Genomic DNA, 13,865 nt, shown 5'->3' on the forward strand with positions numbered 1-13,865 from the left:
CTAACTGTCAGAAACTTTCCCCAGATGTTTAGCCAAAAGGTCTTTTGAATTAATTTCAACCCATTGGTTCTGGTCTGACCCTCTGGGGCAACAGAAAACAACTCTGCTCCATCTTCTATATGACAGCCCCTCAAGTATTTGAAGATGGTTCTCATATCACCTCTCAGTCGTCTCCTCTCCAGGCTAAACAGACCAAGCTCCCTCAGCCTTTCCTCATACGACTTGGTCTCCAAACCCCTCACCATCTTCATAGCCCTCCTCTGGACACGCTCCAGTTTCCAGTTTCTTTTTCTTCTGCCTCAGGACATTGGGTGGACCACTCACTCAGAGGGCTTTCAAAGGCAGAATAGACCTATAGAGGGCAGGGACATATATTGATGGCCGTAATTACTAAATGGAACCTCCAAGGCCAGAAGCAATATATCTGAACACCAGTTGTTGTGCCCTTGTAATTTTTCTGGTGGCATCGGGTTGGCCATCCCTGGGCCACTGAGGCTCTTCTTGTGTTGTGCTGCTCATCCTTTTTGATCCAGAGGAGAAGTGGTTGTGTGTTGGCAGGAGTGTGGGTGGGGACATAGAGGAGACGCATCCCTGCCCATAGGGAGGTGGGGAATTTGAAAGAGAGGCAGATCAGCTTGTTCCACTAAAGAAACTGATGTGAGCAGAAGGGGACCATCCCAGACCCTCAAGGGGGAGGGACCACCAAGGCAGAGACCACTTTCTACAAATCCCCGATTAAGGCCCCATCAGAGGTGACGACTCTGCCATGTGGCAGGCTAAATGTTTCAGTGGGGCTGCTATCACTCTATGGTAGTTAAATTTTTATTTATTTACTGCAGGTATATCCTTCCTTTCTCCCTAATGGAGATCCAAAGGGGCTTCAATCATTCTCCCTTCCTCCATTTTTTCCCCTCACAAAAACCTTGCAAGGAAGGCTAGGCTGAGATTGTGTGGCTGGGCCAAGTTGACCCAGCCAGGTTTCATAGCAAAATGGGGATTCGAACCTGGGTCTCCTAGTTCCTATTCCAACTTCGTAAACACCACACCATGCTGGCTTTGGGTTGGCATGCCCAGACTGATGCCCAGTGTCGCTGACCCCATTTCCTGCCCCAATACAGGACTTGCAGAAAGAGCAACTCCCTTTCCTCTCTCCCCATCTCACCTCCCTTCTCCCTTTACTCTTCCCAGGGCTTAATTTTATTCCTTTCCGTTTATAGCCTCAGTTATAATTATTTAAAAGCAAGAAGTGGGTGTGGGGGCAGAATCGGGGCGGGAGGGAGGAAGAAGAAAAGAACAATGCAGGCACCCATTTTGGCTTAGCAAATGTGATTTTGCCTCTCGCGTTTATTTTTATTGCTTTGTTAAATCATAGCCAGTTGCTTGGCAGCTTTAAGCAATTGGGTTTAATTTAAAACTTCCATGGGGAGGAGGGTTGGCCCATAAATCTCCAGGCGAGAGATGGCGGCGGCGATGGAGAATGTAGTTTTGTTCCCAATTTAAAAACGGGGGAAATAAAGAAAGGAAAACAGCCCATTCTTATTGTGGAAGCAATTAATATAACGTTAATATATCCTCATATCATGAACACGAGCACAACTGTACCAAGCACGGAGCCAGGGACGGATGAAACTCAAGCTGACAATGCAGCCCAATGCAGCCCACTCCTGGGGTGCAGTCCAACTCTGGACTGAGAAATTCCTGGAGATCTGAGAATGGGGTTTGAGTAGGGGAGCATATGTCATAGAGCAGTGGTCCCCAACCTTTCTATCACCGGGGACCAGTCAATGCTTGACAATTTAACTAAGGCCCGGGGGGGGGTAGTCTTTTGCCAAGGGACGTCGGCACCTGAGCCCGTTCCACTTGACTTCCCGCTGCCCGCTGGGGGGCATTGCCAGCAGCAGCTGCGCACTGCCACGCCGAGGGGGAGCCCCAGCCATGGCAGCCACTGGAGAGCACCAAAGGTGAGCTGGCAGCAGAGGAGCAGGGCAGCCCCCAAGGCAGCAGCCGGGGAGGAGGATGAGGAGGAGCCGTGGCTTGGTACCAACTGATCAACGGACCGGTCCTGGTCCCTGGACCAGGGGTTGGTGACCGCTGCCATAGAGTATATCCTCCAAAGCAGCGGTCCGCAACCTTTTTCATGTTGTGGACAGCTGCCAAGGGGTGGGGGGAGAAAAGACCCGGGGCCTTGTGAATGCCCGGCAGCCCCTGTGCAAATGTGCATGCATGGACCGGCCGTGCATGCACGTTTGTGCCCAGCAGGGCTGCAAATGCGTACGTGCGGCAGTTTTGCACATGTGCACATGTGCACATGCATGGCAGCGACGCACATGCGCGAAACTGCCAGGTTGCGCATTAGCGGCCATGCTGGGTGCAAACGTGCATGCACGGCAGGTCCATGCATGCGTGTTTGTGCCGCCGGCATGCCAGCAGCAACGCTTTCCTCTCGCCCCCCCCTCCCGCAGCAAGAAGTTTGCCAGGCCGCAAGCAGATGGGCTCGCGGCCTGGCCGATTTGCGGCGGAGGGCCAATTTGCTCGCGGCCTGGCGAGCTTCTCGCTGCACACGGGGGTGGGGAGAGGGAGCTGTGGCCCGGTGCCGGGCTGCAGCCTGGGGGTTGGGGTCCACTGCTTCAAAGCACTCTTCTAGAGCACGGGTAGTCAAACTGCGGCCCTCCAGATGTCCATGGACTACAATTCCCAGGAGCCCCCTGCCAGCGAATGCTGGCAGGGGGCTCCTGGGAATTGTAGTCCATGGACATCTGGAGGGCCGCAGTTGGACTACCCCTGTTCTAGAGGAAAGGAAATCCCTGGAGATTTGTGGGGGGGGGGGTTGTTGGGGAGGGTGAACATAAGAACATAAAGGAAGCCATGTTGGATCAGGCCAATGGCCCATGCAGTTCAATACTCTGTGTCCCAAAGTGGCCAAAACCATGGTGCCATCAGGAGGTCCACCGGTGGGGCCAGAACTCCAGAGGCCCTCCCGCAGTGATTCCCAGGGGCACCAAGAAGGCAGAGCATCACTGCCCCAGACGTAAGAAGAGAAGCCATGTTGGATCAGACCAGTGGCCCATCCAGTCCAGCACTCTGTATCACACAGCGGCTAAAACCCAGGTGCCGTCAGGAGGTCCACCAGCAGGGCCAGACCTCCAGAAGCTGTCCCACCGTTGCCCCCCAAGCACCAAGAAGACAGCGCATCACTGCCCCAGGCAGAGTGTTCCCTCTAGACCTTGTGACTAATAGCCACTGATGGACCTCCATCCCATATATTTATCCAATCCCCTCTTGGAGCTGTCTATGCTTGTAGCCGTTTCAAAGGAACTGATTGGCCACTGTGTGAGACAGGATGCTGGATTAGATGGACCACTGGTCTGATCTTGCAGGGCTCTTATGATCTTACTGGGGAAGGCCTTGGCCTCGTATGCCCTGTTGTTGCCGATCCCAGAGGAACTGGTTGGCCGCCTTGTGAGACAGGATGCTGGACTGTGTGGGACTATTGGTCTGATCCATTCTTATGGTTTTATGATTCAACAGGAGCCAAGCTTGCCCGAGGTGAGAGATGTTACCACGTGCCCTTTCAGGTTTTTTGGACTGGCACAGATAGTTTGTTGCTCAGCCCATAGAATGACAGAATATTGATTCAGCCAGGCCACAAGGTTGCTCATGCGGCATTCACAAGCCCAGGGGTTGCCTGATAGATCGAGACTGAGTTTCGTCGCCTCCCTTGAAAACTTAGGCGCGAGCAAGGTGAGCTTGTTATAGGAGACATCCAACAGGGTTAGATGGTTCAACATCTCAAAGGTTCCATCTGGGAGACTGGCCAAGGTGTTGTTTTGAAGGAAGAGAAACTTCAGGCTTGAAGCACCTTGGAAGGTCCCATCCACAATGGACTGGAGCTTGTTACCTTCTAGGTTCAGCTTCTCTAGATGGGATAGTCCTTCAAGAACCTGGGGAGTCAAGGTGTGGAGAAAGTTGAAGGAGAGGTCAAGAACTGTCAGGTTATTCAGGTTGCTGAAGCAAAAAGGGGGCACGTCTCTTAATTGGTTCTGGGAGAGGTCGAGCATGTCAAGCTGATGCAAGGGTTGAAACCAAGATGGCTGCAGGGCGGCCAGCTGGTTTCCGTGGAGACTGAGCTGTCTCAAGACGCTTGAGTTCTTGAAGATCCCTGGAGGCAGGTCTTCAAGGAGGTTGTTGGTGAGATCCAAAGCAGCCAGCTCTGGGAGGTCACGGAAGATACCGTTGGGAAGAGATCTCAGCTTGTTGTTGGACAGGTGAAGCTCCTGTAGTTTTCTAAGGCCCAGTAGAGCGTCGGCACCAATCCAGGAGATGTTTGTGAATTCAATAGAGATGAGCAGAGTCTCTTCAGAGAAGCCTGTAGGGAACTCCTGAAGAGATGGGGAGGAACAAGAGAACTCAGTGGCGTTGTCTGGCATAGGCAGCGGAGGACACTGGGAGGCCTGGAGGCCCTGCAGGAGAGTCATCATGCCAGCTAGGAGAAGGGCTGAGCTCAGATAAGCCATTGCAGGATTTCGTACAACTGTGGGAAAGAAGAGACAGAGTTTATGTGCTGTGGTTGGAAGATCTGACAATGACTGCCAAACTGGCAGGGCCTTTTTTGATAGTGGCCCCAATGCTGGTGCATTTAGGCCTCATTACTTGCCGATTTTAGGAGACTGGCTAAATATTCCTGTACTGCCTGGCTCTGGAAAGAGAGTTTTGGCTGAACAGCACTCTCAGTTCTTCAAAGTGCTTTACAAACAGTATCATAATCTTAACAACAACCTTGTAGGGTAGGTCAGCATTAGTATTCCTCATATTGCAGCCAGGGGTGTGTGTACCAGCTCGAGGCTAAGACAAAAGGGGCTTATGCAAGGCCACGCTCAGTCCCTTAAGCAGCTTGAGACGTCAGTGTGGTATAGAGGAGTAGAGTGACAGATGAGGCTCAGATCCCCCACCCTGCTTTGACGCTTGGTCCATTCACTCTCTGAGGCTCAAGCCTACCTTCCAGGGTTGTTGTGAAGATACAAGAGCGCCTCCCTGTGCTCCTTTGAGAATGGGAAGGATAAAAACATGTTAAATAATTGATTCTGAGGCCCAGAACGACACCTGGTCATCCACCGAGGAATTCGTTCCTTCATCTAGCAGACAGTAAAGCAGATTTGGAGATGGCCAGTCTAAGTTGAGGAATGGCAAAGGAGGGAAGACCTGTTGAACTTCTCCCCTCCCCCAACCCCCCTCGCCCCATGGTCTTCTGCAGCATGACAAGCCGTCATCTGTACGCTTTCAAAGCATATTTTCCAACTGTGCAGCCACTAAGTGTTCAAGCGCGTCTAGGGCCATTGAGTTGGCCATGGCCTGCCTCTGCATGGTACTCTGGGCTTCCTTGCTGGTCCCCCATACAAGTGCTAACCAGAGCCAACACCTGGCTTAGGTTCCAGGATCTGACAGGATCAGGTTAGTCTGGGTCCTCCCGGTCAGGGTAGGACCTTCTATTAGGATCACCTGTCTTGACCTATGGCTGAAGCCCATCATTGTCAACCAGGGCCTATTCTGCACACAATAGATAATGCACTTTCAATGCCCTTTAGAAGTAGAATTTCCTGTTCCGCACAGGAAAATCCAGCTGCCAAAGCACATTGAAAGTCTAGAGCCCCAGAAGGGTTAGTCCAGTTGGGGGATTAATTTATTCAAAAAATATATTAATTTTAACAACTAATCTGGGTAGGAGTCAGGAGGATAGAGGGGCTTTCTGCTCACCTGTCTGGTCTGTGGTGGCCTTGTTGAACTCACACACAATGGAAAAGGGGTGGGAGGGAAGAGCTGGATCTGCTGCCTCCCCCCCCCCCCAAAATGGGTTTGTCTCATTTCTTCCCTCAGAATTTCTTCTGAAAAGAGGAAAAGGACTGGAGAAAGGTTGTTGCTAGCAAAGGGATTCAGATATTCAAACAGGAGAGGGCTGGATCCAATGCTACACACTCTGACCTCCAAAGCAGCCCTTTTCTCCAAGGAAACTGATCTTTGGAATCTGGAGCTGATCTGTAATTCCAGGGGATCCCCAGGTCCCACCAGGTAGTCCTAGCCAAGAGCTGCTACACATCCACAGCCTGCACAAGGGTTCCTTTCTTCCCAGGTTTTTCCTTGCCCTGGCAGCCATTTCTGACACTGGGAAAATAGATTCTCAGGTCTTGCTAGGATTGCCAACCTCCCGGTTGTGCCTGGAGAGCTCTCATACAGATAATCTCCCCTGAGGAGACCTACTGCTTTGCATGGTGGGCTTTATGACAATGGAGTTGAATGCTTTTTTTGTTTTGCTCAGGCAAGGTACTGCACACACAAAAATTAAACTAACTAATCTAATAAGCATTTCATTTCATGGGTGATGTCATGCACAATGTAAACATGTGACTTCCGTGGACATAGCAGGGAGGTGTGGCTAGCTGGCATCATTTGTGGGGTTACTTGAAGCTTGAAGAATATTTCAGGGGTTACTCCATGGTCGAAAGGTTGCAAAAGGCTGGCTTAAGCCATGTCATCCATTCAGTCAATGGTATGATGTTTCTCACGGTTATGTTAATTTGTTTTGCTGTTTTCCAGAGGTAGATTGCTATCTGTTGTCTTACCGTGGGTACTGGATGGATTCGAGGGCACCTGGCTTGCCATCTGGCATTTCTGGTCTGGCTGGGTATGAATTAGTTTCAAAGGGGCCTGGATTATAAACCTTTTGATATTGCTTAACACTTTGTGTGAGTTAAGGTGCAAAAAGGATGTTGATTTGTGGCTCCAAGGGGAGGAAAGGGAATCGATGTTTCTCTGGGCATTTCCGCACCCGTTACATGTAGAGTCATGCCAGTTAATTGCAAGCTGAATATTCAGGCCCCTGCACATGACGTCGCCCACATCCAGCTGGCAGCTTGCTACATCCTCCATTTTAAAGTGCTTCTTTGAGAATCGCAAAAAGTGGATTCAACACTCCAAAACGCGCTAGCTACTGGAGAGCAACCAGCAGGCAACCAGCATAAGGAAGATATGGAGGCTCAGACACGCTAAAGTCGTCTGCTTCATCCAGCCCTTGAACCCCCCCTTGTTCCCGGGGATGGGAATTTATTTTTAAAAATGGCGACATGCCTGGAGCAACGAATAGGCGGACACGTATGTAGGCGATGCCAGAAATAAAAAAAATATTTTATTCAACAAAGCATGCCCCTTGAAAGTTCCCCCCACCCACAAAATCAGGAACGATATTAATTTTTTGATTTACCAAAGGACTCATGATCCCATAGGGATCCAAAAAGCACTATGCATCTATGATTCCATGAATAGGCATTGCTACAGAGAAGTTGCAATGCCTATGAGCCTTAAGGGAGGGCGGTAAATAAATGTAAGGAATGAATGAATGAATGAATGAATGAATGAATGAATGAATGAATGAATGAATTCACAGTCCGGGGCCTATGTATCTAAGGGACCTCCTATCTGAAAATGTCCCCTGGAGAACACTATGGTCAGCCATGGCTAACCAACTGGTTATCCCAGGCCCCAAAAAAGTGTGTCTGGCCCCTTCTTGGTGGAATGGGCTCCCAGAGAAAGTCAGGGCCCTGTTGGAGCTAGCACAGTTCCGCACGGCATGCAAGATAGAGCTCTTCAGCCAGGCATATAGTTGAGGCCAGCACACCCAGAAAAACTAGAGCTTCATTGGACTTCCCTACCAGCTCGGGGTTCTCCTACATCCTTCCTCTCATAGAGGATCATCAGACAATGACTCAGATGATAACTAGCTTTTTCGTAGTTGTTAGTTGTCTTGCTGTGTTTTACAGTTTTATTGTTTACTACCCGTACGCGGCCCCAAGATGATGGGCTCAAGAGGGACGACCTGTACATGTAAATATAAATAAATAAATTAAATAAGATTGGAATCCACACCTGTGAGAAGCGATTGCACATTCCCATTTCCTTGGGGAAAGGGGTGACAGGCAATCCTTAGGTAGGGGTGGAGACATGACATGGTTTTGATACTGAGGGGTGGAGGTGTCTGAACATTATATAGCAGTGGTCCCCAACCTTTCTGAGGCTGGGGACCGGCAGGGCATCGGGCCGCGCTCGCTTGCAGCCTGGGAAGTTTTTTACTGCGGGGGGGGGGGGCGGGGAGAGGGAGCCGCGGCCCGGCGCCATGGCCTTCGCGGCCCGACACCGGGCCGCGGCCCGCAGGTTGGGGACCACTGTTATATAGGTTCTGCATTGCCAATTGATTCCAAATGAACAAAATGTTACAGTTCCTAGGTGCCCTTCAAAGTGTTTTCTTTTTTTCTTTGGAGGTGCACACAGGAACATGACACCAAACCAACAACATATAACAACAGAAAGAATCTGTTTTCACCCTCCTGCTGCAATCTCCTTCTGAGGGTTAAGCTCTGTGTACATTTTGCCGGTGCTGGGTTGGGAAATCCCTTGTGGTTGTTTTTTTTTTGGGGGGGGGAAGCTGGGGGAAGGCACATTTTCGGGAAGGAAAGGACCTCTGTGTCAAGATCCTGTTCTTGCCATGGGCTGGTTATAGGTTGTAATGTTCTTTTGCTTTATATATTTTAAATGACCTGTCAGGTTTTTATATTCTACATTGGCCTGTTCCTTCAGCTCTGTCATGGGATGCTCTCTTGCTCATTTATCTTGTCGACCGCAATTAATTATATAGTAATATTTCACAGAGCTCTCTCCCTGGCTTTGAGGAGCTCTAGTCAGTGGTTTGGAATGTTATACAGGCTAGTACTGTTTTCATGAACGTCTAGTGTGGGAAGGTTGAGAGATGCTTTTGCACAAGAGTTGAATCGGGGGGACGGGGATACGATGACGATGACTACATAGGTGGCCTTATAGGCATGCTGGTTTAACTGTAATTCAATTTCAGCAAGGAAAGACCTTGCACCTGTATGCAGATTTCTTCAATAAAGAGATTTCTTTGGCACTAAAGAGTCTGCTTGTTGGAAATTTGACAGGGCTGTGACACTCTGCAGGGCGTAATATCATATAATCCACTTCCTTGAAGCAGCCATGTTTTTTTGCAGAGATCTCAATCATTTGAATAGCAGTTGTAATTCTGGCAGATCTCCAGGTCCCAGCAGGAAGTTAGAAGAAGAAAATGGCCAAACGGTGCAGGTGGCAGTAATGGAAAAATTGTCTGAGGCAAAAATAAGCCAAAAAGATATATCTGAAGGTATTTTTTAATGTCCTTCAAAATGGGCATTTTTTCCCCCTTCCAAAACAGATTTTTTTCTAATAGGTTGCCACTTTCAGCTTGGTGTCATGGTTAAGAGCAGCGGCCTCTAATATGGAAAGCTGGGCTTGATTCCCCGCTCCTCCACATGCATCTAGCTGGGTGACCTTGGGCTAGTCACAGACCTGTTCTTGTAAAAGAGTTCTGTCACAACTTTCTCAGCTCCACCTACCTCTCAGAGTGTCTGTTGTGGGGAGAGGAAGGGAAAGCGATGGTAAGACACTATGAGACTCCTTTGGGTAGTGAAAAGTAGGGCATAAAAAGCAGCACTCCTTCAGTTAGCAATTTTGAAAGGAGCAAAAACAGGAAAAAGTCTAATGACTTCTGGCAATGCCAGTTTCGACCTTTACGAAGCCTTCTTCGGGACTTATATCCACGTCACCGTTTCGGTAGAGAATATTTCTGCATTGGAGCTCCCGACATTGGAGAAATATTCTCTATGGAAGAGATGATGCGGATAGAAGTCCTAGAAGCTTTAAGTCATTAGACTCCCCCCCCCCCCGGTTTTGTTACTTTCAACATTGATAACTGAAATTGACAACTTATTGGGAACAGCTCTATCTGGGAAGGAAACATATGCCCATGTTGAAGTACTCATTAAGAATCCCTTCAAATAGGTCTTTTTTGGTTTATTTCGGCCTCAAGCGGTTTTCCCATTGTGGCTTTCACCAGGAAGTTGGCAAGCCGAGCTCTGCCCTCTCATCTGCCTGAGCAGCTTGAGAGAAGGAGACTATTATCTAAAAATGGACATTTCCTATCGTCTCCATTGATTTTGTTTGCCTAAAAAATAAGTTTTGAAACCTTGTTGATTAGATTGGCTGATTTATCTACTTTCTACTGAATTAATGTGTGAGTCCATTATTAGACCGCCGAAGAAGACCCAATTTGGGGAGAAACACGTTAGGTTTAACATTTACTACTGGGTAGCACACTTTATGTTTTTCTAAGAATAGCCAATGGGCTTTGTGTATGTTTTTAATTTTATAAGTTGTGCACAATAAATGTTTGTATAATTTTAATATTCATATATATTGTGCAGATATCCAATCTTTAGGGTTCCAACCGATTTTCAGTTAGCTTTGTTGTTGTTGTTGTTGTTGTTGTTGTTGTTGTTGTTGTTCTAACCCTAGCTCTGTGCCATACAGAAGATCACATCATTTTGTATTTTCACATAAAATTGCCAAGGAAAGGGGTGCATTTTTTATCAGTCTCCTCCCCCCAGCCACGCTCCTGCAATCTAGGGTGTAAACTGCACGGAGCTTTTATTCCAACCCCAGATCGATTCAGTCCCTGCCCTCTACACAGCATGCGATTTCCATTTTGATTTGGGGCAATTTAAATTTTCCTTCTGCAGCAAGAAGGATTGATCCGGAGTGACCCTGCCTTTATTGTGCGATATCTCAGACTGCTTTTAAGCCTGAATATCCAGCTTGGGAAAGAAAGCTCCGGATTGGGAAAGAAAGCTCCGTGGTAGAGAACCTCTGATAGGCTACACCTGGTCATGTGACACGCTTGCCTTAAAGGAGAAGCCCCTAATTTCTCTCAACTTCTGTCGATCCTGGATTTTTCCTCCCTCCTCTGCCTTTTTCAATCCTCTCCCCCTTCCCTCCAAGAAAAGAAAGAGGTTCCCTGCCTGGCTCCTCTCCCCCCCCTTCAAGAAAAGAAAGAATGAGGCTTGGCTCCCCCCCCCCACACCTTCTGAGCCTCCCTAACCACGTGCAGAAGACTTTCCTGTTTCAATGGGGAGGAGGGGGGAAGGAAGAATCGAGTTCAAAGCGATCTGAATTCAACAGGATTGACAATGGAATAAAGAAAGTAAGTGCAGACTCTGCCTAGATCACCCTTGCCCCACCTGCCACCAGCAACAAATACACACATCCCTATTTTCTCCTACCCTGAGTGGGATTTGGAGATCACTTGTAACTTTAGGAGATCTCCAGGCAGAATATCTGGAACCCTTGGTTTGCAACAGCCTTCTTCCAGCCCCTTTCTGCCAGCAGGGTGTAAACTGCACGGAGCTTTTATTCCACTCCCAGGTCGATTCAGTCCCTCTCGTCTACACTGAAATCGATTTCCAGGTTGATTTCCGTCGATGGAAATTTTCCATCTGCAACTGTCATGCCTCGACCAGCATTCACCGTACTTTTCCCTCGGAATATCAGGGAGCGCTTATTTTCCAGAATATCCCCCAATTTGCGCCGGATGCACCAAAGGATCCACCTGTAGATGTCCGCGGCACTCGGATTAACCGGCATTCCTCCCCCCGCTCCTCCCCAATGGTGACGTTACGGAACTGCCTTTTGCTGATTGGTCAACCAACCCCCGCGTTTCCAATGCTGATGCTGCATGGTTCTCTCTTGCTGATTGGTCGACAACCCCCCCCCCCTTTCCAATGCTGACTGAACGTGTTTATCTCCTGCTGATTGGTCGACTCGCGGAGTCGAACGAAAGGGGGAATAATTTTTTCACGGGGAAATACGCTGTTCAGCTCTGTTTTGAGAGCTTAGATTGTTTGAGACAGCCCAGAAATGGAAAAGTGTACAAATACGGTAATTAAAAAAAACATATCCAGGCGCACTCTGGTGGGAAGTACGTCAGAACATCAGGAATCGATTTAAACTAACATGATGCAGATGACGCAAGTATGTTAAAGCTGTTTCGTTTCGGAAATAATGTTTGTTGCAGATCACTCATAATGCCTGAGCCCGAATCGGGCGGAGATCGGCAAGAATAAAAGCGCGAAAATCAAGAGGTGCAGAATAGGCCCAGGGCTCTGGGGAGAAATTCTGAGTGGGGGAAAATGGGAGGAGCCAATGGGGGAGTCCAGAAGATCCTGCTCTTCCCTCCCACTCCTTTTCCATTGTGTGTGAATTCAACAAGGCCACCGCAGACCAGGCAAATGAGCAGAAAGCACCTCGGTCCTCCTGACTCCTCTCTGGGTTAGTTTTAAAAAAAGTATATGTATATATAAATATAAATGTGTATACACACACATACACATACATATATAAAGTAAATCCTCCCCCCCCCCCAACTGGAGTAACCCTGCTGGGACTCTTGAGTTAATAGTAGTAACCCTGGTTGAGAATGACTGGACTAGGGACTTGGAACGAGGCATGCTGGATTCGGCAGTTGATTTGCCTCTGGTGCCATAGTGTAGCAAGCAAGGACTTTCCAGGCTCTTGACCTAGAACCTCAGCCATCCCTGGGGGCCCCTCACCTCTGCCCCTGCCCCTTTTAGCCACAACTTAGAATCATAGAATCATAGAGTTGGAAGGGGCCATGCAGGCCATCTAGTCCAACCCCCTGCTCAACGCAGGATCAGCCCTAAGCATCCTAAAGCATCCAAGAAAAGTGTGTATCCAACCTTTGCTTGAAGACTGCCAGTGAGGGGGAGCTCACCACCTCCTTAGGCAGCCTATTCCACTGCTAACTTGGCTCCCCCTCCCTCCGATGCTGACAATCTCCCAAGCTGAGCTCAAGAGGCCCTTGTAGAAATCTCTTCTCCTTCATTTGCGTATTTGAAATTGCTGCTGATTGGCATCTGGGGGAATCTGCCCCAAGGATGGTACTCACTTGCGGTTTGGTATCTCTTGGCAAATGTGACCGTCCCCAGCCTCTTCTTTCCTCCTCAGACGCAGTGTCCGACTGTAGCTCTTTTGCTTGAACCTTAGCAACATTCAGGGAGGAGGAGACTGGGCACGGAAACCCGTCCTTCTGGGAACTGGCATCACGAGGTCACGTCCGGGTTGCACCACCGGGTTACAAAATCAGCTCTTTATAAAGCTTCAGAGAAGAAGAGCCAACTTTCTGTCCAAAGAGCACTTGGGTTTCGACATTTTTCTTTCCGGATACCTCCTAAAACCCTTCCCCTAATCTCTTCTAGGAAGGGATCAAGAGGAAACAAAATAAAGACCAGACAAAATACTTTAGATCTGATGAGTTCTGTTTGTTTGTTTGTTTGTTTTTTTAAGGCCTCCTGGCTTTTTTCCTGTTGGAAGGTGCCCTTAAGTCACAGCGGATGGCAGGATTTTCAAGGCAAGAGTTGTAGAGAGTGGTTTGTCATTGCCTGCCTCTCCATAGTGGACCCTGGACTTTCCTGGTGGTCTCCCGCTCTAATGCTTACCAAAATGGACCCTGCTTAGCTTCAGAGTTCAGACTAGCCTGGGCCATCCAGGTCAGGGCCTTTCACAGCTAGAGATGTGCAGATCTTTTCAGAGAATGTAAATGTTGAACAAGCACATTCAAAGTTAAAGAGCTCCCTCCACCTCTGATAAATTACAATTTGGGAGCCATCGCTTGAGCAGACAGTGTGATGCGGCAGCAAACAAGGCAAATGCAGTCTCGGGCTGTATTAGCCAGAGGCATTGTGTCAAAACCGCAAGATGTCCTAGTCTTGCTGTATACCGCATTGGCCCGACCCCACCTGGAGTGGAGGTGTCACCTCAAAAAGGACGTGGGCAAAATAGAGATGGTTCGAGGAGAGCGACAAGGATGATCTGGGCCCTGGGGGGACCGAGCCCTTTGAAGAAAGGCTGAGGGACTTGGGAATGTCCAGCCTGGAGGGAAGGAGGTTGAGAGGGGACACGATGGCTCTCTTGAACTA

The 13,865-nt window shown here is 48.9% G+C and overlaps 1 protein-coding gene across 1 annotated transcript; it reads right to left on the reverse strand.

Moving 5' to 3' along the window:
• Positions 1-2,755: 2,755 nt before the first annotated feature.
• LRG1 (leucine rich alpha-2-glycoprotein 1) lies at positions 2,756-12,944 on the reverse strand. Its single transcript, XM_077331948.1, has 2 exons — positions 12,836-12,944; positions 2,756-4,531 (listed from the first exon to the last, which is right to left on the reverse strand). The coding sequence occupies exon 2, from the start codon at positions 4,512-4,514 to the stop codon at positions 3,522-3,524; it is 993 nt and encodes a 330-aa protein (XP_077188063.1). The 5' UTR covers positions 4,515-4,531; positions 12,836-12,944; the 3' UTR covers positions 2,756-3,521.
• Between the last annotated feature and the right edge of the window lie 921 nt (positions 12,945-13,865).

Source organism: Paroedura picta, chromosome 4 (assembly GCF_049243985.1).
Source record: "Paroedura picta isolate Pp20150507F chromosome 4, Ppicta_v3.0, whole genome shotgun sequence".
NCBI classification, from domain to species: Eukaryota; Metazoa; Chordata; class Lepidosauria; order Squamata; family Gekkonidae; genus Paroedura; species Paroedura picta.

Bases quoted from the DNA above. Each gene is read 5' to 3' on its own strand.
- LRG1 (XM_077331948.1), bottom strand. From the start codon at position 4,514: ATGGCTTATCTGAGCTCAGCCCTTCTCCTAGCTGGCATGATGACTCTC.